At 41.8% G+C, this 27,127-nt stretch overlaps 1 protein-coding gene across 5 annotated transcripts in view; it reads right to left on the reverse strand.

Moving 5' to 3' along the window:
* Positions 1-26,338, reverse strand: part of LOC105472888 (exonuclease 3'-5' domain containing 2) — a 53,921-nt gene extending 27,583 nt beyond the window's left edge. Inside the window, exons 1-3 of one of the 5 annotated variants that reach the window (XM_011726459.3) lie at positions 26,211-26,338; positions 8,430-8,684; positions 7,710-8,089 (exon numbers count right to left, since the gene is read on the reverse strand). In XM_011726459.3, the coding sequence (XP_011724761.1) occupies positions 7,710-8,042 (333 nt within the window). In that variant the 5' untranslated portion in view covers positions 8,043-8,089; positions 8,430-8,684; positions 26,211-26,338. Of the gene's footprint in view, positions 1-7,709; positions 8,090-8,429; positions 8,685-23,415; positions 23,794-25,764; positions 25,874-26,210 lie in introns of those variants that run through there. The other 4 variants (XM_011726460.3, XM_011726457.2, XM_011726461.2 and 1 more) reach the window with 4 other exon arrangements.
* Between the last annotated feature and the right edge of the window lie 789 nt (positions 26,339-27,127).

The raw sequence follows: 27,127 nt of genomic DNA on the forward strand, positions 1-27,127 counted from the left end.
GTATCAAGATTATCCAAGATATTGTGGGAAAAGAACAAGATGGCAGGTCTTGCTGTCCCAGATATCCAGAGTTATTTTAAAGCAAAGGTAAATAAAAAAATATATAATAATTGGTGGGAGAATAGAAAAATACACAATCAAGAAGACAAAAACAGATCTAGACACAGACACTCATTTTGTGATAAAGTGGCATTGCAGAGCAATCAGGAAAGGTTTATCTTTTCAATCTGTGATTCTAGGCAGATTGGCTATCCCTTTGGGAGAAAAAATTAAACTTAACCCTACTGCACATCATATACAAACACACCTAAAAAATCAATTTCAGGTGGATTGTAAATCTGAATCGCCAAGGTTAAAACCATAAAACTCCAAGAAAATAATGTGGGGAGAATATGTTCATGACTGTGTATAAGAAAAGACCTGATAAACTTTACTACACAGATCTTGTTTATCAAAAGAAAACATTAAAAGAATGTAAAGGCAATTCACGGAATGGGAGAAAACGTTTACAACATAAATTTAACTCCCAGAGAGTTCATGTGAAGAATATATAAAGAACTTCTATAAAGATAACTCGATAGAAAATGAGGCAAGAAAAAAAAAAGAAAATGAGGCAAGAGACTTGAACGGACACTTCATAAAGGATATCTAAATGACCAATAAAATACAAAAAGATGTTCAATTTCATTAGTAATCAGGAATATGCAAATTAAAATAATAGTGAACTATTACTACAAGCCCAACAGAATGGATAAAATTTTAAAATGTGACAGTACCACATGTGGACAAGGATGTAAAACAAAGGCAATTTTCATATGTAGGGAGGTTAAATTAGTATAATCACTTCTCAAAACAGCTGGAAACAATGGGATCATTCATATGCTACTGATGGGAAGGTAAATTCATAAAAAGATCTTGGTAAACAGTTTGGCATCATTTATAAAAGTTAAAGTTGTGCGTGCACATGCACACACACACAAACTCCATGACCCAGAACTCCACTCATAGACACATATGCCCAATAATGAATGTAAATGTTCAGTTGCACCATTCTTTGCAAGAGCCCCCAAATGTAAATGATATATTGTATTATATACACACACACACACACACACATACACAAACACATATATATATACCTTTTTTTTTTTTTTTGAGATGGAGTCTCGCTCTGTCACCCAGGCTGGAGTGCAGTGGCACAATCTCAGCTCACCGCAACCTCTGCCTCCTGGGTTCCAGCGATTCTCCTGCCTCAGCCTCCCAAGTAACCGGAATTATACCTGTATGCGCCACCACACCTGGCTAATTTTTGTGTTTTTAGTACAGATAGGGTTTCACCATGTTGGCCAGGCTGGTCTTGAACTCCTGACCTCAGGTTCAGGTGATTCACCTGCCTCGGCCTCCCAAAGTGCTGGGATTACAGGTGTGAGCCACCATGCCTGGCCTATATTGTATTATATTTACTCTATACACACACACACACACGTGTATATATACATATACACTATATATATACTATATATTACATATACACTATGTATACACACATATGTGTATATAGATACATATATGTGTGTGTGTATATATATAAATACATATGTGTATATATGTCCAGTAATAGAATGGAAAAATAAGTCATGGTATATTTATACCATGGAATACTATATGGCAACAAATCATAGTCACACACAACACAGGTAAATCTCACAATGTTTGGAAAAAGAAGCCAGACCAAAAAAGAGCACATACTCGATGATTCATTTATACTAAATTTAAAAAACAGATAAAATTAAACTACAGTGCTTAGGGAGGCATGCCTAAGTAGTAGAAGTATAAAGAAAACAAGAAAGTAAATACCATGAGACAGGATAATGGTAACCCTTAGAGGGCAGTGAGGGGACAATGATTGCAAGGGGGCACAACGGGAGCTTCTGGAGTCCTAGCAATCTTGTGTTTCTTGACCTAGTTTATAGTTACACAGCTGTTCTCTTTACATAAATCATTCAGTGTTTATTTTTGTTCCAGGCACTTTTCTTGATGTGTTATATTTCACAATAAAAAAGTCTAAAAAAAGACTCAGGGGCAGGTTAAACAGATTAGACAAAGCCAAATAAAGAAAAAGGGAATTGTAAAAGAGACCAGAAGAAATTGTATACAATGAATCTAGAGGGACTAAGATATGTTAAATATTAAATTCCAGCAAGAGGCTGGACACGGTGGCTCCCGCCTGTAATCCCAGCACTTTGGGAGGCCGAGGCAGGTGAATCACAAGGTCAGGAGATTGAGACCATGGTGAAACCCTGTCTCTAATTAAAAAAATACAAAAAAATAGCCGGGCATGGCGGTGGGCGCCTGTCGTCCCAGCTACTCGGGAGGCTGAGGCAGGAGAATGGCGTGAACCTGGGAGGCGGAGTTTGCAGTGAGCAGAGATCGCACCACTGCACTCCAGCCTGGGTGAAACAGCAAGACTCCGTCTCAAAAAAAAAAAAAAAAAAAAAAAAAATCCAGCAAGAAAGAAGAAAGGATAAAGACAATCTTCAAAGAGAAATTTTAAATTGATAAAACGTATCAGTCCTATTATCCGGATATTTTTCTGAATCCCAAGCTAGAAATAAAACACCTAGACTCATCATAGTGAATCTTCAGAACCAAAAACCCAAAGAGAAGATCTTAAGAAGAGATACGAATAAATTACATTACTTACAAAGAATCAAGATATAGACTGACAAGTTATCTTCAGCAGCAATAATGGAAGCCAGAAAGCAATGGAATACTATCTTGAAAATGATAAACTGCCAAGCCAGAACTTTACACCCAGAGAAAATCTCTTTAAGATTAAAATCAAAATAAAGACATTTTCAAAATGACAAAGTTCATTATCAATGGGCCCTAAACTATTAAAGAATGATTTTAAGGAAGATGATCCCCAAAAGAAGGTCTGAGATATAAGAAAAGGTGAGCAAAGAAAAAGGTAAATACAAGGTCAGGAGATCAAGACCATCCTGGCTAACACGGTGAAACCCTGTCTCTACTAAAAGTACAAAAAATTAGATAGGCGTGGTGGCGTGCTGTAGTCCCAGCTACTCAGGAGACTGAGGCAGGAGAATCACTTGAACCCGGGAGGAAAAGTGAGCCAAGATCACGCTACTGTACTCCAGCCTTGGTGACAGAGCGAGACTCTGTCTCAAAAAATAAAAGAAAAAGGTAAATACAGCTGGGTGCAGTGGCTTATGCTTGCAGGAGGACCAAGTGAGAGGATCACTTGAGGCCAGGAGTTGAAGACCAGCCAGGGCAACACAACCAGACCCCATTTCTACAAAAAAAAAAAAAAAAATTAGCCAGGTGCAGTGGCACATGCCTGTAGTCCCAGTTACTCAGGAGGCTGAGGCAGGAGGATCACTTGAGCCCAGGAGTCTGAGGCTGCAGTGAGCCATGATCACACAACTGCACAGAAGAGCAAGACCTCATCTCTTAAAAAAAAAAAAAAAAAGGCCCAGCATGTTAGCTCACGCACACCTGTAACCCCAGCACACTTTGGGAGGCCAAGGCAGGAGAATCACTTGAGCCTAGGAGTTTGGGACCAGCCTGGGCAACACAGCAAAATCCTGTCTCTATGAAAAAGAGATGGGGTGTGGTGGCTCACACCTGTAATCCCAGCTACTCAGGAGGCTGAGGAGGGAGGATCACTTGGGCCTGGGAGGTTAAGGCTGCAGTTTGCTGTGATCGAACAACTGCATTCCAGCCTGGGCAAGAGTGAGACCCTGTCAACAAAAAAAAAAGAAAAAAAAAAAAAAGAAGAAGAATAATACAGGAAGGTAAACACTTTGGTAAATCTAAACAAATATTGACTATAAAGCAAGAACATAGGCCAGGCACGGCCACTCACGCCTGTAATCTCAGCACTTTCTGGGACCAAGGCAAATGGATTGCTTGAGTCCAGGAGTTTGAGACCAGCCTGGACCACACGGCAAAACCCCATCTCTACGAAAAATACAAAAAAATTAGCCAGGTGCGGTGGTGCACACCTATAGTTCCAGCTACTCGGGAGGCTGAGGTGGGACAATCATCTGAGCTCAGGCAGGTCAAGGCTAAAGGGAGCCAAAATCCCACCACTGCAGTCCAGCCTGGGTGACAGAGTAAGACTTTGTCTCAAAAAAAAAAAAAAAAAAGAAATCAACAACCATTGGAACCAAGTGACAGTGGTGGCACACACCTACAGTCCTAGCTACTTGGGAGGCTGAGACAGAAGGATCATTTGAGCCCAGGAGTTCGAGGTTGCAGTGAGCTATGATAGTACCACCGCACTGCAGCCTGGGAAACAGAGTGACACCCTGGGAAACAGAGTGACACCTTCGTTGTTCTTCTCTAAAAACAACAACGAAGAACAAAACTAATAATCGAATAAGCATTTACATAAAAGTGAATGAAAAAGCAAAACAGGAATGGAGAATAAATAGAGCATGAATGGATGATTTTTCCTTTTATTTTTGTTTTCGTTTTTTCTTTTTTTGAGACAGGGTCTCACTTGCTCTGTCGCTCAGGTTGGACTGCAGTGGCGGGATCTCAGCTCACTGCAACCTCCACCTCCTGGGCTCAAGCGATTCTCCTGCCTCAGCCTCCCAAGTAACTAGGATTACAGGCGCCTGCGACCAGGCCTACCTAATTTTTGTCTTTTTAGTAGAGAGCGGGGGGGTTTCACCATGTTTGCCAGGCTGGTCTTGAACTCCTGACCTCAAGTGATTGCCCGCCTCGGCCTCCCAAAGTGCTAGGATTACAGGTGTGTGCCACCGCACCCAGCCTATTTTTGTTTTCTATTCATCTCTTAAATGTATTCTATCTTATTTTTACAAGGAAAGAAGCCATGAATGACTTTTTCATTGAGTTTTTTATGACAACAATCAGGAAAATGCAGTCATGCCTAAAGGGAAATGTGGCATTCAACCTGAGTTTAATACACATCAAAAGTCAAAATGAGGTGGCGGTTAGATTATTTGCCACTTTATCTATGCCTCTGCTATAGTAATTAAAGTGTTTTTTTAAATTTTATTATTATTTTGAGACAGAGTCTTGCTTTGTCGCCCAGGCTGGAGTGCAGTGGCGCGATCTCGGCTCACTGCAAGTTCACGCAATTCTCCTGTCTCAGCCTCCCGAGTAGCTGGGACTACAGGCGCCCACCACCATGCCTGGCTAATTTTTTTGTATGTTTAGTAGAGACAGAGTTTCACCGTGTTAGCCAGGATGGTCTCGATCTCCTGACCTCATGATCTGCCCACCTCGGCCTCCCAAAGTGCTGGGATTACAGGCGTGAGCCACCACACCCAGCCATTAAAGTGTATTATTAGATCAATTACTATTCACTTCAGTCTACCCTGTTGTTGCTCAAGTTATACATTGTTTAGTTGGAATAATCCAGGTGCTTGGCACATGTGAATTTTCCTAATCTGCTAAAGCTTACCACTTAAACCCTGTTTTCTTTTATTGTTGCTGATGTAAACAGTTCTAAAATGATGTAACTTTTTATACAGAACAGATTAAAATCACTGATCGATCCTTTCTTGATGGCCCAAGGTCATTGGTGTAAACTACTACTACTATTGCTGATATAAAGAAACACCCTCAGTAGCTGTGGTATAAGGGCTTTTGTGACTACAAAGCTTTCCCCACACTGTCAGGTGTTCTCTTTTTGGTCATCACAGTGTTGGCATCTAGTAGCCTCTTCTATCAACCTGTGAACTGATTTTGCGGAGCCATTCTGCTTAGGGACTCTTTTTTTTTTTTTTGAGACGGAGTCTCGCTCTGTCGCCCAGGCTGGAGTGCAGTGGCCGGATCTCAGCTCACTGCAAGCTCCGCCTCCCGGGTTGGTGCCATTCTCCTGCCTCAGCCTCCCGAGTAGCTGGGACTACAGGCACCCGCCACCTCGCCTGGCTAGTTTTTTGTATTTTTTTTTTTTTAGTAGAGATGGGGTTTCACTGCGTTAGCCAGGATGGTCTCGATCTCCTGACCTCGTGATCCACCCGTCTCGGCCTCCCAAAGTGCTGGGATTACAGGCTTGAGCCACTGCGCCCGGCCTGCTTAGGGACTCTTAATTACATTTCCTGGATAGAGCAAGATAAAGAGAATTAGGGGTGGAGACTGAAGATGTTATTAAACTGCTGTAATCTCATGATAAAACTTTAACAGATGAAGAGTTGCTTTTTGTGGATGAGCAAAGAAAGTGGTTTCTTGAGATGGAATCTACTCCTGGTGGTAAAGATGCTGTGATCACTGCTGAAATGACAAGAAAAGATTTAGAATATTCCATAAACTTAGTTGATAAAGCAATGGCAGGGTTTCAGAGGACTGACTCCAATTTCGAAAGAAGTTCTACTGTGGGTAAAATGCTATCAAATAGCATCACATAGTAGAGAAAAATCTTTCATGAAAGAAGAGTCAATCAACGTGGCAAACTTCTTTGTTGTCTTATTTTAAGAAACTGTCACAGGCACTCCAACCTTTAGCAATCATTAACCTGATCAGTCAGCAGTCATCAATATCAAGCCAAGACCCTCCACCAGCAAAAAGATTACAACTTGCTGAAGGCTCAGATAATTATTAACAATTTTTAGCAATAAACTATTTAAGTATGTACTTTTTAAAGATATAATGTTAATGCACACTTAATAAACTACAGTATATTACAAATATAACTTTGTTTTTTCCCCCTGAGATAGGATCTCCCTCTGTCACTCAAGCTGAAGTGCAGTGATGTGTTCATAGCTCACTACAGCTTCAACCTCCTGGGCTCAAGCAATCCTCCTGCCTCAATCCAAGTTGCTGGGACTACAGGTGGGTGTCACCACACCTGGCTAATTTCTCTTTTTGTAGAGATGGGGTCTTGCTATGCTGACCTGGCTGACTGGTATTAAACTCCTGGCCTCAACTGATTTTCCCCACCTTAGCCTACCAAAGTGCTGGGATTACAGTCACGAGCCACCACCACACTCAGCATAAGCATAACTTTTATATGCACTAGTAAACCAAAAAACTCATGTGACTCACTTTATTGCAACATTTGTTTTTTTGCCATGGTCTAACATCGAACCTGCAATATCTCCAAGTTATGCCCATACTGTGAAAATTAAATGAGATGATGCAAGCAAAACATACAGTACATGGCTTAGAGTAAATGATGTTTCAAATGTTAACTGTTATCTTTTAAAATCCTAAGTAATAATTTCCATTTAAATAGACTTCCTTATTTTCTCCATGGCATCCTAATGAAAACGCTACTACAAATATTAACTGTGGCTAATATTTCATGAACACTTACTACTACATGTTAACACTGTGCTGAATCCTTTCTAGGGGTTATTTGAACCCTTAGAAAAGCCACTGGAGGTAAGTACCATGATGTTCCTATTACAACCAACCAACAAACCAAAGACTCAGAGAGGCTAAATAGCTTGCCCAAGTTCACAGAATAAGTGGGGGAAATAGAATTCATATAGGTTTGACTCCAGAATCCATAATTGTAAGTACTCTCCCATCCTGAGAGGAACAGCAGCTTCGTTTTCACTGCTAAAATCTGCTTACAAGCAAGTTGAGAACAAGCTAATTCATTCTCCTTTAACCTTATTTTCTACTTGACTGTCCAAGGTCCCAGTTGGAAAAGCAGAAGTTGTTTTTTTTGTTTTTGTTTTTGTTTTTTTAACGTTTGCTTTTTAACTTACCCACTCACAGTCAATTCCAAGTACTGGAAAATCTTCTAATTCACTTCTAAGCAAGGGCTCAATTTGATCCCACTCTGCCTCCTGAGACACCGTCACCACCTTTGCTTTAAGGATCTGTTCCTCCCACGAGGATCTGGGGGCACTGGAGTGCAGCTGATCATCTTCTGGAGCAGGCAGCTCTCTACTGCCCAGCACTTTCTGCTGTGGCTGTGGGGTCACGGGGCTCGTTTTACTCCTTCGGCGGCGCTGGATGCCTTTCCAGAGGACAAACCCCCCTATAGCCACACCCAGAAGGGTAGTCACTGTCAAAGCCACAAAATTCTGTCTAGACATCTTCGACTTTTCTACTCTTTAGAAAAGCATATCACTAATCCCACAATCTGCAAAACAAATGGCAAAAATACATTTATATACAGAATATAAACCTTTACATAAACAAGTTTTCCTCTAAAAAAGTCCCATTTACAATATCCATGCCCACAAACTAAAAGAACTGCTATAAATTTCCACGTGAAATAGTATAATAGTTTAATTTCTTCATCTTTATAATCTCTGTATTCCATCTCTATCTCCATCCTCACCCCAGGAAATCTCCCTGCCCTCTGACAGTTCCCCAGGGCTCTCTTAATGACATAAAATCATATCAATCAAAACAACAGGCTATCTGCACAATGAAGTGTGATCTAGGAAAAACAAACAAACAATAAGCTAGACTCTCACCTCTAACTGCTGATTAATGAATGAATTTTTTAGTTAATGGATCTTCTTCAAAGTATTTTGCATTTTAAACCTTTGATGACCTAACAGTTGAGGAAAACTTTTGCTTCTCAATTAAAAAAAAATTGTAATCCTCAGTCAGTTGGTAGGGAGATTTTTTTGACTTCTCTGGAAGGTGGGGCAGCGAGGGAATGGAGGAAACAGGCTTGAGTCAACACTTTCTGTTGCTCCAGAAGGCTCAGTAGTTCTTCATAGAAACTGATTTGGTTATCGTAGGGTAAGGCAGGGGGATATAAAAGAGAAAGGATAAGGAAAGAAAAAGAAAAAGGTAGAACTTAGAGAGAGATCCAAGATGCATAGAAGGAGGTTGCAAACTGAAGTGTTCACAGCGCCAGGCAGGTTAATGTAAATAAATAAAGCAAGCCACAAAATAGTCCCTTTTTCATTCTTCTATAACAAGTGGCTTTCTCCATGTAGTTTCTGTTTTCCTATATGTGAGAAAGAAATGAGTATACAGCACTATTTCTGTACTATTAAAATAACAGTAAAAGTGCAACAGTAAATAGTAAGTGGCCTGGCCAGGTGTGGTGGCTCATGCCTGTAATCCCAGGACTTTCGGAGGCCGAGGTAGGCGGATTACTTGAGATCAGGAGTTTGAGAGCAGCCTGGCTAATATGGTGAAACCCCATCTCTACTAAAATTACGAAAATTAGCCAGGCGTGGTGGTAGGCACCTGTAATCCCAGCTACTCAGGAAGCTGAGGCAGGAGAATCGCTGGAACTTGGGAGGTGGAGGTTTCAGTGAGCCGAAACTACACCACTGCACTCCAGCCTGGACAATGAGAGTAAGACTCTGTCTCAAAAAACAAAAAAAGTAAATGGCCTTTGGTCTCAGGGCCAGGGAGAAAACATGGGGCAGCAACCATTCGGCACAAGCTGATGACCCTGTGCAGAAAGAAGGCCCAGAGTGGTCAAATACTTTGCTTATTTAAGAGAAGTCAGGAATCTGAATTTTATATGAAATGTCACCATTTTAAAATGCTGGCAATAAATTTACAGTTTTAAAAAATATTGTGCCAGCCAAACAAAAACACACTAGGCACCAGGCTACCCATCCGTGGCCTCTGGCCTAAAAGCTAAATTGCCCAAAGACAGAGCAATCAGCTGTACCCTGCCTACACTTCTCTATGACTGAAGGTTACCCACTGAATGTGTATGGTTTTTATTACTTTTTAAAAATTTCATCAATAATAAAAAAAAATTTTTTTTTTAATTGGATGGAGTCTCGCTCTGTTGCCCAGACCCGAGTACAGTGGTGTGATCTCGGCTCACTGCAGTCTGAGTACAGTGGTGTGATCTTGGCTCACTGTAGTCTCTGCCTCCCAGGTTCAAGCGATTTTCCTGCCTCAGCCCCCCAAGCAGCTGTGACTACAGGGGTGTGCCACCACATCCAGCTAATTTGCATATTTTTAGTAGAGACAGGGTTTCACCATGTTGGCCAGGCTGGTCTTGAACTCCTGACCTCAAGTGATTCACCAGCCTCAGCCTCCCAAAGTGCTGTGATTACAGGTGTGAGCCACTGCACTGGGCCAAAAAAAATTTCGTATTTACAACAACTTCTGGATTATAATCATGCCTATATAGATATGTGAGTATTAGAGAAGAAAAACTGAATCACAGCAATTATTACAGTAATAATGAAAAGTGGTAATAGCTATGCTGTTTTAAAAACATTTACTTTATTCCAGAAACTGTGCTAAGAATTTCATATGTTATTTTCTCCAGTGCTTTTATTGAAGAGGAAACTAAGGCTTAATGAGATTAAATAACTTGTGCAGAGAAACTTCTGATTAAAGTAATCTGAGAAGACATAAAAGTCCTTCCCTTTTCCACTCTAACCAATGCAAATGCTGGAGAAGCCACTGAAAAGATAAAAATGTAATACACAGGCCGGGCGCGGTGGCTCAAGCCTGTAATCCCAGCACTTTGGGAGGCCGAGAAGGGTGGATCATGAGGTCAGGAGATCGAGACCATCCTGGCTAACACGGTGAAACCCCGTCTCTACTAAAAAATACAAAAAAAAAAAACTAGCCGGGTGAGGTGGCAGGCGCCTGTAGTCCCAGCTACTCGGGAGGCTGAGGCAGGAGAATGGCGTGGACCCGGGAGGCGGAGCTTGCAGTGAGCTGAGATCCGGCCACTGCACTCCAGCCTGGGAGACAGAGCGAGACTCCGTCTCAAAAAAAAAAAAAAAAAAAAGTAATACACAGTTAAGACCCCAAAAGAAAGAAAGAAATCATCAGGTGCCAGAAAAGGAAGAGGAAACCCAAAGTGGGTGGAAGGTTGAGTGCAGTGGCTCATGCCTGTAATCCCAGCACTTTGGGAGGCCAAGGCAGGTGGACTGCTTGAGCCTAGGAGTTTGAGACCAGCCTGGGAAACATGGTGAAACCCCATCTATACCAAAAATACAAAAAATTAGCTGGGTGCGGTGGCACATGCCTGAAGTATCAGCGACTTAGAGGGCTGAGGTGGGAGGATAGCTTGAGCTGAGGAGGTCAAGGCTACGGGGAGCTCTGATGGTGTGCCACTGCACCCACTGCACTCCAGCCTGGGTGACAGAGTGAGACGCTGTCTCAAAAAAAAAAATAAGTGGGTAGGTGGGAGATGAAGCTGGGCAGAGACCAGAACTCATATCAGACCCAGCGCTGGAGTTTATCAGCAACCCAGAGGCAGAACTCTAGGCCACAGGCCCAGGACACAGCTGGAATCCAGGAGAGTGCCACACTATCCACAAACCATAAGTATTTGCCCACCTTGGCCCGGGCAAGCCACCTGCCCCAGGCTAAAGGCATGAACAGAATCCCTCGAAAGAGGACAAATCCTCAGCTGGGTGCAGTGGCTCACACCTGTAATCCCAGCACTTTGGGAGGCCAAGGCGGGTGCACAGCTTGAGCCCAGGAGTTTGAGATCAGCCTGGCCAACACGGTGAAACCCCATCTCTACTAAAAATACAAAAATTAGCCAGGTGTGGTGGTGCACACCTGTAATCCCAGCTACTCCAGAGGCTGAGGCATGAGAATTACTAGAACCTGGGAGGTGGAGATTGTAGTGAGCCAAGATCCAGCCACTGCGCTCCAACCTGGGCAACAGAGTGAAACTATGTCTCAAAAAACAAATAAAAAGAAAAAATTAATTAAAAAATAAAAGACAAATCTTCAAGCCTACACTTCTCTATGGCTCAAGCAGAAACAAGGTTCAAGTTCACATTATCCTCATAAAAGGGAAACCTAAGCCAATAAACTGAATTTAAACTGGTGCAGAACTGGTAAATTCTATTGGAACCAGGCACAATCAATCACAACACACACACACACCCCACTCACTCCACGTAGGAAACATACAGGACTACCATGGAAGATCAGTCCCTCGAAGGGGCTCACAATGAATCACAACAAAACCAAACCCTAAAGCCGATAAAAATAGTGCACAGAGTCGTCAAATATTTCCATACCTGAGATCTGAAAAGGACTTTAAAGAATATTCAGAGATATTAATGAAAATAATAACCAAAACAAAGACAAAAAATGTACAATTCTAGATATGAAAAATAGTTATTAAAAATTTTTTAAAACTCAATACTCAATAGACAAGTTAAAATGTAGACCACACATACAGAGAGAGTTAACGAATTGAAGAAAAAAATCTGAGGAAGTCACCAGAATGTAGTAGACAGATAAAGAGGTAGAAAACATACAGAGGCCAGGCATGGTGGCTCACACCTGTAATCTCAATACTTTGGAAGGCGGAGGTGGGAGGATCACTTGAGCCCAGGAGTTCAAGACCAACCTGGGCAACATAATGAGATCCCATCTTTGCTAAAATTTTTTTTAAAACAGAAAGAATACACAACAAAGCAGAGACATGGCAAATGGACTGAGAAACTCCAACATTCATGGAATAAAGATTTGGAATGTATGAAAAGGGCCAGATTTTGTACTATTCTCTGAGTCCCAAGCTGGATAAATTAAATCTATTCATAAAAAGACTCATATAAGAATGTTCATAGCAGTTACTTGTTTGTAACAGCCAAAATCTGGAAACAGCCTGTTGGCCTGACTGATGAATGCATGACTGCTGGTTCATTCATTGTCTGTCCATGAGAACAGGAGCCTTAACTGGCTTTGTTACCACCATATCACCAGTGACTCAGCACAGAGTTGATGATACTCAGTAAATAGTTACTGAATGAATGAAATTCAGCTCAAGGTATTATATGTTAACATTTGTATGATAAATGTCTCTAATTCAATCACCAGATTACAACATTCTGTTTATTCAAATGAAAAAAAGTTTTTCCCCTTATCGTGCCTCGACGTTATAAGGAAGTAATATGGTTCACTACTGGGCTGGGAGCCAGAAAAAAATCAAACTTTGATAACAGTTTACTCTGGGATCCAAGCTTTTCAATGCCTCACCAAATCTCATGAGTGAAACAAAATGTCATTCTTAAGTTTTTTATATAAATTAATTGAACATAAAACTTCTTTTTTTGAGACAGAGTCTCACTCTGTTGTCCAGGCTAGACTGCAGTAGCACAATCACGGCTCACTGCAGCCTCAACCTCCTGGGCTCCCACTTCAGCCTCCTGAATAGCTGGGGGTACAGGTGCACGTCACCATGCTCAGCACATTTTTTGATTTCTTGTAGAGATGGGGGTCTCACTATGTTGCCCAGGCTGCTCTCAAACTGCTGCCTACTCAAGTGATCCTCCTGCCTCACCCTCCCAAAGTGCTCGGGTTATAGGTGTGAGCCAATATGCCCAGCTAAGTATCAATGGCTACCTAATGATAGTAGGATTATGAACAATTTTTATTTTTCAAATTTTATACGAATATGTACATATTTGTAATTAGAAAAATACACTCTTTTTAAACTGGTGCTCTTTAGAGATAGGCAAGTAAATATCCCACTTGACAAAACACATAATCATATTCTTGGAATAAATCATACTTTAATGAGTTAAATGATTATGTTTAAAGTGTTTGGAAAGTAGTATATGGTAGACAACACAAGCCCTAATGTCAAATAGCCTAGGTTTAAATCCAGCCTCTGTTACTCACTAGCTGTAGGAACTTAGGCAATTTACCAAAGTTCGCTAAGCCTCAGTTTCCTCATCTGTGAGACAGGAAGGACAGTCTCCTCATCTGTGAAACAGGAATACCTACTATGTATGATTACTGTGAGGCTTAAGTAAAATCAATAAAATTCACCTAGTATATTGGCTAGAACATTAGGATTCTATAAATGTTAGCTATTACTACAAAACCACAGAACTTCTATTGAAGGAAATCAAAGAATCAGAGTTAAAATTTTGGAGTCAAGTTCAGCTCCCACCCAATTCAAGAATCCTTTCCATGATAATCCCAACAGATCATGACCTAGTCTCTGATTGAATACTTCCAGTATCTGAGTTCATCACCTTCAGAGGCAGTTTTTGTTGAAAGTCCTTGCGTTCTGTAAAAGCTGCCTACTCACAAATTGCCCTCTTTGATAGCCTCTGAAATGACAAGTGTTTACTCCCTCCTTAAAACCTGTTAAAGAGGTGAAGAGAGCTCTGAGATTCCCCTTATAGTCTTCCTGTGACCTGGCTTATAGACTCTCCTGGCCAAGGCCTTCTGCGCAGTTCCAACTTTGTCAATGTATCTCTTCAAATGTGGCATTTAGGTCTATATGCAATACTTGAGGCCAGGCATGATGGCTCAGGCCTGTAATTCCAGCACTTTGGGAGGCTGAGGTAGGTGGACTGCTTGAACCCCTCCCACCTCAACCCCCGAAGTAGCTAGTGCCAGGAGTTCAAGACCACCCAGGGCAACATGGCGAAATCCCATCTCTACTAAAAAAAAAAAAAAAAAATTTACAAAAAATTAGCCATGCATGGTGGTGGCACACACCTATAGTCCCAGCTACTGAGGAGGCTGAGGTGGGAGAATCACCTGAGCCTGGGAAGTCAAGGCTACAGTGAGCCGTGATCACGCCACTAAAGTCCAGCCTAGGCGACAGGAGTGAGACCCTGTCTCAAAAAAACAAACTTGAGACACGGTCTAACTGATGCAGGCTACAGTGACAGTATTACATCCCAGCAGCTGGACCCTATATTTTATTAATGCTGTATGAAATGATATATTTTTTCGTAACAGAATCTCATTGTTGGGTCATATAAAGTTTGCAGTAAATTAAAATTTACTGACGCCAAATCAGGTTCTCCATTTTAAATATTTGTAATTTATATTTTGCACTTAAATCAAAAATGCGTCTTCTAAATTTCATCTTGTCTGTTTCAGCCAAATGTTTCATATATTGAGGCCAATTTGCATCTTGATTATACTTCCCTCTCAAACATAATTTTATGTACAAAACTGAGTATCTGTTTTCAGAGAAAATAACATCTCCTAACATATGCTTTTATTAATTCATTTTTATTTGGAGAGGTTTTGTGAACTGCATGTTTCTTTTCTTTTCCAGCCAGAGGATTCATTCAGCAAACTTTTATATAACACATTATATAAGTCAGACACTGTGATAGACCCTGGGTAAAAATAGTTGAAAGGCACAATTTGCCTTCAAAAAATTCATGATTTAGCCAAGGAAAAATATACATAATGAACAAGTTGCGAAGACTGAGATAACACCGTCAGGTGAAGCACATACAGGTATACGAATGGCTTGGACTTGAGGAAAGAGTGGAGATATTGTTTTTATTTTTATTTTTTTGAGACAGGGCCTCACTTTGTCACCCAAGCTGGAGTGCCATGTCACAATCTCAGCTCACTGCACCCTTGACCTCCTGGGTTCAAGTGATCCTCCCACCTCAACCCCCGAAGTAGCTAGGACCAACCACAGGCGCATGACAGCACCCCAACTAACATTTTGCATTTTTAGTAGAAACGGGGTTTTGCCGAGTTGCCCAGGCTGGTCTCAAATTCCTGAGCTCCAACACCCCAGCTAATATTTTGTATTTTTGGTAGAAACAGGGTTTCACCAGGTTGCTCAGGCTGATCTTAAACTCCTGAGCTCAAGTGATCTGCCCACATCAACCTCCCGAAGTGATAGGATTACAGGCATGAACCACCACACCTGGCCGAGTTGGGGTATTATTAAGAGAAAACACGGCTAGGTGTGGTGGCTCATGCCTGTAATCCCAGCACTTTGGGAGGCCGAGGCGGGTGGATCACCTGAGGTCAGGAGTTCAAGACCAGCCTGACCAATATGGTGAAACCCCGTCTCTACCAAGAATTACAAAAATTAGCCAGGTGTGGTGGCATGCACCTGTAGTCTCAGTTACTCAGGAGGCTGAGGCAGGAGAATCACTTGAACCTGGGAGGCGGAAGTTGCAGTGAGCCGAGATCGTGCCACTGTGCTCCAGCCTGGGCGACGGAGCAAGACTCTGTCTCAAAAAAAAAAAAAGAGAAAACACTTGCTGAGAGAGATAGTGTCTGAGACTGGCATTCAAACAGGAGCAAGAGTTCTCCAGGTGCAGAAGCCAGACAGGAGGAGGGCACTCCAGGTGGAGGGAATAGCTTGTGCACAAATGGGAAGGGCAGGAAGCACCACAAGATAGGTGAAACATTTAAACAAATGTAAAATGTAGGCGGGCGCGGTGGCTCACGCCTGTAATCCCAGTACTTTGGGCAGCCAAGGTGGGAGGATCACCTGAGATCAGGAGTTTGAGACCAGCCTAGCCAACATGGTGAAACTCCAACTTTAATAAAAATTCAAAAATTAGCCAGGCCTGGTGGCGTGTGCTTGTAGTACCAATTACTCAGGAGGCTGAGACATGAGAATCACTTGAATCGGGGAGGCAGAGGTTACAGTGAGCTGAGATCGCACCACTGCACTATAGCCTGGGGGACAGAGTAAGACTCAATCACAAAAACAAAAACAAACAAAAAACCAAACGTAAGATGTACTATACGTGTAAAATATGCACTAAATTTTTGAATACTTACGTTTGAATACTTACCCCAGGCTGGAGTACAATGGCGCAATCTCAGCTCACTGCAACTTCTGCCTCCCGGGTTCAAGCAATTCTCCTGCCTTAGCCTCCTGAGTAGCTGGGACTACAGGTGCCCGACACCACACCCGGCTAATTTTTGTATTTTTAGTAGAGGCCGGGTTTCACCATGTTGGCCAGGCTGGTGTTGAACTCCTGACCTCAGGTGATCCACCCGCCTCGGCCTCCCAAAGTGCTGGGATTACAGGCGTGAGCCACCACGCCCAGCCCCATACTGATTTTTATGGTGACTTCTTTACTGTGGTAAAATATATATAACATAACATTTACCATTTTAGCCTTTTTTCTTTTTTTTGAGACAAAGTCTTGCTCTATTGCAGAGGCTAGAGTGCAGTGGAACGATATTGGCTCACTGCAACCTCTACCTCCTGAGCTCAAGCCATCCTCCTATCTCAGCCTCCCAAGTAGCTGTGACTACAGGTACTCCCCACGATGCCTGGGTAATTTTTTTTTTTTTTTGTATTATTTTTGTAGAGATGGGGTTTTGCCATGTTGCCCAGGTTGGTCTCGAACTCATGAGCTCAAGCGATCCTCTAGACTTGGCCTCCCAAAGTGCTGGGATTACAGGCCTGAGCCACCACGGCTGGCCCATTTTAGCCATTTTTAAGTGTACAATTCAATAAGTATGTTCACACTGCTATGCAACCATCACCATCGCCCATTTCCAGAACAACTTCATCCTTGCAAACAGAAACTGTCATTCAACAAGAATTCCCATTCTCTTCTTCTTCTAACCCCTGATAAGCCCTATTATACTTTCTACCTCTATAAATTCCATATTGATTTTTAAATATTTATGTTGAAAAGAGCACTTTGGGAGGTTGAGGCAGGTGGATCACGAGGTCAGGAGATTGAGACCATCCTGGCTAACACGGTGAAACCCCGTCTCTACTAAACAAAATACAAAAAATTAGCCGGGTGTGGTTAGCCGGGTCCCTGTAGTCCCAGCTACTCGGGAGGCTGAGGCAGCAGAACGGCGTGAACCTGGGAGGTGGAGCTTGTAGTGAGCCAAGATTGCGCCACTGCACTGCAGCCTGGGCGACAGAGTGAGACTCAGTCTCAAAAAAAAAAAAAAAAAAAAATTGTATGTTGAAATAATGTTTGGAATATACTGGGTTAAATATAGTCATGTGCTACATAACAATGTTTCGGTCAACAACAGACCACACATACAACAGTTCTACAAAATTATAAGATTACAATGGAGCAGAAAAATTCCTATTGCCTAGTGACATCATAGCCATCTAACCATCCTAACGTTGCTGTACAATGCATTACTCACAAATGTGTGTAATTATGCTGGAGTTAACGAACCTACAGCACAGCCAGTCGTATAAATGTACAGCACATGCAATTATGTATAGTACATACTTGATAATGACAATAAATGACTATGTTACTGGTTTATGTATTTACCATATGTTTTATTTTACAGTTTACTCCTTCTACTTATAAAAAAAAATTAACTGTAAAGCAACCTCAGGCAGGTCCTTCAGAAGTTATTCCAGAAGGCACTGTTATCGTAGATGACAGCTCCATGCCTGTTATTGCCCCTGAAGACTTTCCAGTGGGACAACATGTGGAGGTGGAAGACAGTGATATTGATGATCCTGACTCTGTGTATGTCTAAGCTAACATGTATGTGTGTGTGTGTCTTAGTTTTTAACAAAAAATTTTAAAAAGTTTTAAAAAACACAATTTTTAAGTTGAAAAGAGCTTATAAAATAGAGAAACATTTTTCTACAGCTATACAACATATTTGTGTCTTAAGCTGAGTGTTATTACAAGTCAAAAAGTTAAAATAATTTAAAAGTTTAAAGTAAAAAAGTTACAGCAAACTAAGGTTAATTTATTACTGTAAAAAAAATTTTAAATAAATTGAGTGTAGCCTAAATACATAGTGTTTATAAGATCTAAAATAGTGTACAGTCATGTCCTAGGCCTTCACATTCACCCACCACTCACTCACAGGTTCACCCAGAGCAACTTCCAGTCCTGCAAGCTCCATGCATGACAGATACACTACATAAGTGTAACACTGTTTATCTTTTCTTGAGAGGGAGTCTCGCTCTATTGCCAAGGCTGGTATGCAGTAGCGTGATCTCAGCTCACTGCAAACTCTGTCTCCCAGGTGCAAGAGATTCTCCTGCCTCGGCCTCCCGAGTAGCCAGGGCTACAGGTGTATGCCACCACACAAGGCTATTTTTTTTATTTTTAGTAGAGATAGGGTTTCACCATGTTGGCCAGGCTGGTCTTGAACTCCTGACCTCAGGTGATCTGCCCGCCTCGGCCTTCCAAAATACTGGGATTACAGGCGTGAGCCACCATGCCTGGCCCACTGTTTATCTTTTATACCACATTTGTACTATACTTTTATGCTTAGATATGTTTAGACACACAAATACCATTGTGTTACAACTGCCTACAGGACTCAGAACAATAACATGCCGTACAGGTCTGTGGCCTAGGAGTGATAAGCTATTCCATACAGTCTAGGTATGTAGTCGGCTATCCATCTAGGTTTGTGTAAGTGTGCTCTATCATGTTCATAAAATGACACATTTCGCAGAACAGATTCTCACTAAGTGATGCCATTACTATAGTTCACCTTGTTTCTTTTTATATCTTTAATGTGGCTACTAGAAAATTTTAAATTGGGGCTCACATTCTACTTCTAATGGACACTACTGTGCTAGAATATAATGTGCAAGTAAGGAAACAGAGACGATGCTAGAATGAGTAGATACAGGACAAGTCATGAGGGGGCCATGCATTACCCTACAGGACCCTGGAGAGCAAATAACAGACTTATAAGGAGAGTGACAGGATCAGACCACCATGGTACTAATGTGGGTGCTAGCTTGGAGGAGGGCAAGGCTGTAGGCAGAAAGACCTTTAGAAGATTCATAAAGCTGAGAGGCAAAGAATACTCGAATTATGGCAGAGGAAACCAGAATAAAAAGAGCCACGGAGACCATCCTGGCTGACACGGTGAAACCCCATCTCTACTAAAAAAATACGAAAACTTAGCCGGGCGAGGTGGCGGGCGCCTGTAGTCCCAGCTACTCGGGAGGCTGAGGCAGGAGAATGGCGTAAACCCGGGAGGTGGAGCTTGCAGTGAGCTGAGATCCGGCCACTGCACTCCAGCCTGGGCGACAGAGCGAGACTCCGTCTCAAAAAAAAAAAAAAAAAAAAAAAAGAGCCACGGTTCCTAAACAGAATGGCTGCATCACAACCACCTGGAAAAACAACAAAGTCATCAACCAACTTTTAGAAATTATAAGATAATTCAGAAAGTCTGATGAGTATAAACTCAATAGCTTTCCAAACCTATTATAAAAATGTGAAAAAAGAAATCTCATTCATAATAGCAATATACCTGTATACTACTTTAAAACTACATTTAAAAAACCACATATACACATACACAAGTCTAGGAATAAATTCAACAGGAAATGCGTCAGATCAATACAAAGAGAAACAGAAAACTTTAGTGAAGATCTAGAAGACCAGAAGAGTGGAGATGTATGATAGCAGCTGTCATGTGCCAGGTACTTTACATGTACATATATACTCATGTTAAAGTATTCATTTAATCCTTTCAATAACCCTATGTGGGAGGTACTATAATTATCCTATTTTTGATAAGCAGACAAGATTGTTTTACAGAAATACTCAAAATAATATGTAAATTCAATACAAACTTCATTTTTAAAAACTTTTTAAAGAATGAATTGACTGTGTGTAGATGAGAAAAATGGATGCAGCAACATGGATCAGGATCATGGATTGTGGATCACGGATCATGGATTGTGGAGGCCACAACCCTGAGTGAATTAATACAGGAACAGAAAACCAAATACTACGTGTTCTCACTCATAAGTGCAGCTAAACACCCAGTACACATGGACATAAAGACGGGAACAACAGACACTGGGGACTACTAGAGAGGAGGGGAAGACAGGGAAGGGGGCTGCAGGCTGAAAAACTACCTATGCTCAGTACCCGAGTGAAGGACTCATCCATACCCCAAACCCCAGCAAAACACAATATACCCATGTAACAAACCTGCACATGTACCCCCTGAATTTAAAATAAAAGTTGAAATTATATATATATAAAAAAAGAATGAATTGACCATTGAGAAAGTGAAAAGACAACCCACAGAATGGGAAAAAAATATTTACAAATCATATTATCTTGGAAGAGTGTGTATCTAGAATATATAAAAATCTCTTACAACCAAATAATAAAAAGACAAACCAATTTAAAAACTGGCTAAGGATCTAAATAGGTATTTCTGTTCTTCAATTCATTTTTTAATATGTTTTTTAGAGACAAGATCTGGCTCTGTTGCCCAGGCTGCAGTGCAGTGGTGCAATCATAGCTCACAACAGCCTCAAACTCCTGGGTTCAAGTGATCCTTCTGCCTCAGCCTCTTGACTACAGGTGTGCTAACTGAAGAGACATGTCCAGCTAACTGAACAGACATTTCCTGATAGAGGGTATACAAATGGCCAATAAGCACTTGAAAAGATGTTCAATATCATGAGCTGTTAGGAAAATGCAAATCCAAACCACAATCAGATACCACTTTACACCCAGTAGGATGATTCTATTAAAAAAAAACAAATAAGGCCAGGTATGGTGGTGCACACCTGTAATTCCAGCACTTTGAGAGACCAAGGTGGGAGGATCACTTGAGGCCAGGAGTTTGAGACCAGCCTGGGCAACATAGTGAGACCCTGCCTTTACAAATAAAAACAAACAAAAAAAATTAATTCGCCAGGAGTGGTAATGTGTCTATAGATTTAGCCACTTGGGAGGCTGAGGCAAGAGGACTGCTTGAGCTCAGGAGTTTGAGGCTGCAGGAAGCTTTGATCACTCCACTGTACTCCAGCCTGGTCAACAGAGTAAGACCCTGTCTCTCAAAAAAAAAAAAAAAAAAAGACAAGTGCTGGCAATAATGTGGAGAAATTAGAAATCTCATGCATTGTTGGTGGGAATGTCAAATGGTACAGCTGCTCTGGAACACAGTCTGGCAGTTATATGACCTAGCAATTCCACTGGCAGGTATATACCCAAGGGAAATGAAAACACATGCCCGTACTAAAGTCCATAGCTATTCATAACAGCCCAAAAGTGGAAACACCCCAAATGTCAATTAGTTGATGAACAGAAAAATAAAACGTAGCATATCCGTATGTTATGAGTTGAATTATATTCCCCAAAAAGATATGTTGAAGGTCTAACTTCCAATACCTGTGAATGTGACCTTATTTGGAAATAGAGTCTTCAAAGAAGTAATCAAGTTAACATGAAGTCATACTGAAGTAGGGTGGGCCTTTAATCAAATACGACTGGTGTCCTTACAGGAGGAGGAGAAGAAACAGGTTTACATTGAGCAAATCCAATATGCAGACAGACACACAGGGAAGGTGACCATTTGAAGACAGAGGCAGAGACTAGAGTTATGCAACTGCAAACCAAGAAATGTCAAGGATTGCCAACAACCACCAGAAACTAGGAAGAGGCAAGGTAGGATTCTCCCCTAGAGCCTTCAGGAAGAGCATGACCCTTCCTGACACCTTAATTTTGGACTTCTAGCTTCCTTAACTGCAAGAGAATAAACTTCTGTTGTTTTAAGCCACCAGTTTGTGTTACTTTGACCGCAGCCCTACAAAACAAATATACCATAGGATGAAATTTCATTCAGTAATAAAAAGGAATGAATACTGAAACATGCTATAGAATGGAAAAATCTTGAGTACATTATCCTAAGTTAAAGCAGCCAGTCACAAAAGACTACACATTGTATGATTCCATTTACACAAAACACCCAGATCTAGAAAGACAGAAATATTAGTGGTTGCTTAGGGCTGGGGTCTTACTGGAGTCAGGGATAGGGAGTGACTGCTAATGGGTATGGGTTTATTTTGGGGGTGATAAAAATGTTGTAAAATTAGACTATGGTGATATTTGCACAACTCTATGAATATACTAAAATCCTCAAATTGTACACTTTGAATAATGAATTATATGGTGTGTGAATTACATCTCAATAAAGCCATTAAAAAATGATTTGGGGCCAGGTGTGGTGATTCACGCCTGTAATCCCAGCATTTTGGAAGGCCAAGGTGGGCGTGTCACTTGAACCCAGGAGTTCAAGACAAACCTGGGCAACATGGTGAAACCTCATCTCTATAAGTAATACAAAAATTAGCCAGGTGTGGTGGTGCACACCTGTAGTCCCAGCTACTTGGGGGGCTGAGGCAGGAGGATCACTTGAGCCCAGGAGGTCAAGGCTGCCATTGCACTCCAGCTGGGTGACGAAGTGAGATCTCATCTCTCTCTTTTTTTTTTTTTTGAGATGGAGTCTCACTCTGTTGCCCAGGCTGGAAGGCAGTGGCGCAATTTCAGCTAACTGCAACCTCCGCCTCCTGGGTTCAAGTGATTTTCCTGCCTCAGCCTCCTGAGTAGCTGGGATTACAGGCGCATGCCACCATGCCCGGCTAATTTTTGTATTTTTAGTAGAGATGGGGTTTCACCATGTTGGTCAGGCTGGTCTCAAACTTCTGACCTGGTGATCCACCTGCGTCGGCCACCCAAAGTGCTGGGATTACAGGCGTGAGCCACCGCGCCCAGCTCCCCAACTCTTAAAAGAAAAAAAAATTGACAAGCTGACTCTAAAATTAATCTGGAAAATAAACTAATAATAACCAAAAATATTGTTTTTTAAATGAGAGGACACGAGCTGATATAGTATATGACTTCCAATAAAATAATAATCATGATGGAGTATTTACCCTATTAGATGTCAACATATAACATACAGTTATATATGTTATATATAGGACGTTGTGGTATTGGTCCAGCAAATAGAAAAGTATACCATAGAACAGAAGACAGTCTAGAAACAGACCCTGTATGATAAATGAGTACATGTGGCCAGGTGAGGTGGCTCCTGTCTGTAATCCCAGAACTTTGGGAGGCTGAGGTGGGAGAATCTCCTGAGGCCAGGAGTTTGAGACCAGCCTGAGCAATATAGCAAGACCTCATCTCTATCTCTACAAATAAAAATTAAAAAGAAAAAAAAGAAATTAGTACATGGTAAGTGTGACATTTCAGATCAATGGCTCAAGAATGGACTGACTATTCAAGGTGACAGTGCTTGGAAAACAACAATTATACACGTACAATTCCAGAGGAATTAAAGGAAAAAAACTATTCCCACAAGAAGAACTTCTAGGAGAAAACAGAGCTTTAGGAGAAAACCCTCCTCTCTCTAAAAGTAGAGGAGGATTTTTCAACTTCAGCACAATTGACATTTTTGGCTGGTGAAATTCTTTGTTGTGGGAAGCTTTCCCATGTGCTATAGGATGTTTCCCATGCACTGTAGGATGTTTAGCAGCACCCCTCACTTTTACTCACTAGATAACCAATAGCAGCACCATCCTAGTGGAACAAACAAAAAACATCTACAGACATTGCCAAATAACCCTGAGAGCAAAAATCTTTGCCATTTAAGAACCACTCAGATTGGGAATGATAGCCACAAAATACAAACACACACAGAACAGACTGATAAATTAAAACCTAAAATTTTAAACTTTGTTTCAACAAAGATGCCATATAGTTAAAAGACAAGCAACAACTTAAAAAAGCAATAAGCAGGGAGTAAATATTATAAACATATATAAATAACAAAAGATCAAAATCCAGAACATATAAAATACTACTATAAATCAGTAAGGAAAAGACAATCCAATAGAAAGAGATGTTTCTCAAAAGAGGAAATACAAATGGCCGACAATCATGAAGATGTTCAATCTCAACAGTAATCAGGGGAATGCAAATTAAAACAGCAATGAGAAATCACTTTTCCATCCATCAGATTGGCAAAAATAAATAAGATTGATACCATTAAATGTTCGAAAGAGCATGGGGGGCTGGGCACGGTGTCTCACACCTGTAATCCCAACACTTTGGGAGGCCGAGGCGGGTGGATCACTCGAGGTCAGGAGTTCGAGACCAGCCTGGTCAACATGGTGAAACCCCATCTCTATTAAAAATACAAAAATTAACCGGGTGTGGGAGCAGGTGCCTGTAATCTCAGCTACTCGGGAGGCTGAGGCAGGAGAATCGCTTGAACCTGGGAGGCAGAGGCTGCAGCGAGCCGAGATCACGCCACTGCACTCCAACCTAGGCAATAGAGCAAGACTCTGTATCAAAAAAGAGAGAGAGCACGGAGGAAATTATTATACACTGTGGGTAGCAGTTTGGCATTCCTAAATCCCCATACTCTCCCATCCAGCAATTCCACCTGCGGGTACCCATCCTTGAGAAATGCTCACATGGGCACATAGAGGTGTGTGGGAAGGATGTTCTCCGCCACACTGCGTCTGACAAGGAAAAACTGGAAACAATCTATGGAATCTTACATAACCATGGAATTTACAGAGCAAGTAGAAAGAATAGGTAGATCTCTACATACTGACAAAGAAAAAATTCCAAGACCCGTTTTTAAGCATAAAACGTCAAGTTATGTAATGCATAAAACATACATATTTGTAAAAGTTTAAGGCGAAATCTTACAAACATATATCATAACGTGCACACACTTGTCAAATAAATGCAAAGAAAAATACACACAAACTGACAACAGTTCTTATTTTGTGAGAAAGGGACTGGTAAAGAAGAAAGGGAGGAGACGGAAAAAAAAAATCAAAGAGGATCTGTCTTCCACACTCCCCACCCTCACCACCAAGGAGAACATAAAGCTAAGAAAGATTTGTCTTGTTTAAAATTGTTACATAATTTTGTTACAAGACTTTTATGCACAGACTATAACTAGAATATTTTTAAAATACATTTTTAAAACAAGCTCAACTTTACCAAATTTAATCCATCTTCCTCCCTGCGCCCCGACCCGCACTTTCTAATTCCTATGACTAACAAAACCTTTCAATTCCTTCTATCCTTGTAACAGAACTAAAAAAAAAAGTATAATTTCAATTTTGTGTTTTTGAGGAGAGGGTATATAAAGGAGTTTGAATGTTGTAATCATATCAAAAGCCTATCAAAAGCTTATCGAGCGATGGGTTTGTTTGTATTTTAAGGAGCAGGTGTCAATTTTATAATAAGTATTGATTAAGGTTCTTAGTTTTGATCCATCCCAGGGATGTGAAAAACCAAAGAGGTGGCTCCCGGCAAGACCCAGAGCAGGGTGTGGTCTGAGAGGACAGGGATGGTAGCGGGGGTGGCGGCTCACACGCATCCAGGGGAGAAAACAGCAGCAGTGGCCGCGTCGAACTCGCAGCGCCCGAGGAGCTACCAGGTGCCGCGGGCGGGGCCTCCTTTTTAGCTGATTGGGACACGCAGCCTCGAAGGTCTGGTAGGGGCTCCCAGAGAGAGGGTAAGGGGGTCGGAAGGAGAGGCCCGAGGAGAGCGTGGGAGGACGTGGGCAGGCTTGAGGCCCTCCTTGCGCACTTGGGTGCTGAACCGCCCCGCCGTGGGCGACGGGGGCGAGGGGGCCACGCTGAGGGGCGGGGAGAGGGGCAGGGCCAACTCGCTCCGGGACAGCGGGGTCCCCGCAATGTCACCCCCGTACACGGTAATATCCCCCGCCCCACGACCCCTCTTGGTCTGCACTGGAAGCCCCTCTGCTCCGCGCACAATCCCGGTGCAAGGCCTCGCCGGCCTCTGAGCCTCACTTACCTGCTGTCTCGGACTGGGCCGCACACCTGCAGCGGGCTCACGGTAAAGCGCTGGAACCTGTGCGGCCGCCAGCGCGCACCCACCCGGATTCACTAGGGCCGTAACCACTTCCGTTCCTGCGGCAGGCCTGGAGGACGTAATCCCAGCTGGGGTCTGGGAACGGGCAACGCCATCTTGTACGGAAGCTCCTGGGGCAGGTGATGCCTACCCAGTCTGTCTCCTCTGTTGAACAAAGAATCTGTTAAAATTGGAAGGGCTTAACGTCTTCAGAAAAGTGACGCATTTGTTTCTGGGATGGTATGTTTGGGTTTTGGTTTTGGCTTTGTGTTTTGGGTTTTGGTTTTGGTTTTGGCTGAACTCTCACAAATGTAATATGGGACATCGAATTTTCTTTCTTTAGTATCCTGTGTACTGTTTTTCTGTTAAACAATAACAGTAAATAGAAGGAAAGACAGTGTATTTAAATAATGTAGTCTTCATTAGCAGTGCACATTATCCTATAGCCACTATAATAATTTTATGCACCTCTTTTTTTTTGGTGGAGACTGTTCCCCTACGTTGCCTAGGCTGGTCTCGAACTCCTGGGCTCAATCGATCCTCACAGCTCAGCCTCCCAAAGTGCTGGGATTACAGGCGTGAATGCCCAACCTATGCCATCTTTTATAGCGATAATCACAATATCTTCTGTTTATATATTAAATCGTTCATCCAATCAGTCTTCATTAGCAATTATATGTGAGGCAGTTAATGTTTGCTACATGCATGTTTCTCCTTTCTCATGGAATGTGTAAAACAGAAGGAGAAATGAGATGTGCATAAATAACCAATATAAGGTGTAATAATAGCTACCATTTGTTGACCTTGTGCTCACCTGTTGCTAGGAGCTTTGCAAAGCATTTTACTTATTTTTTCTCTTT

Source organism: Macaca nemestrina, chromosome 7 (genome assembly GCF_043159975.1).
Source record: "Macaca nemestrina isolate mMacNem1 chromosome 7, mMacNem.hap1, whole genome shotgun sequence".
In the NCBI taxonomy this organism is placed as follows: Eukaryota; Metazoa; Chordata; class Mammalia; order Primates; family Cercopithecidae; genus Macaca; species Macaca nemestrina.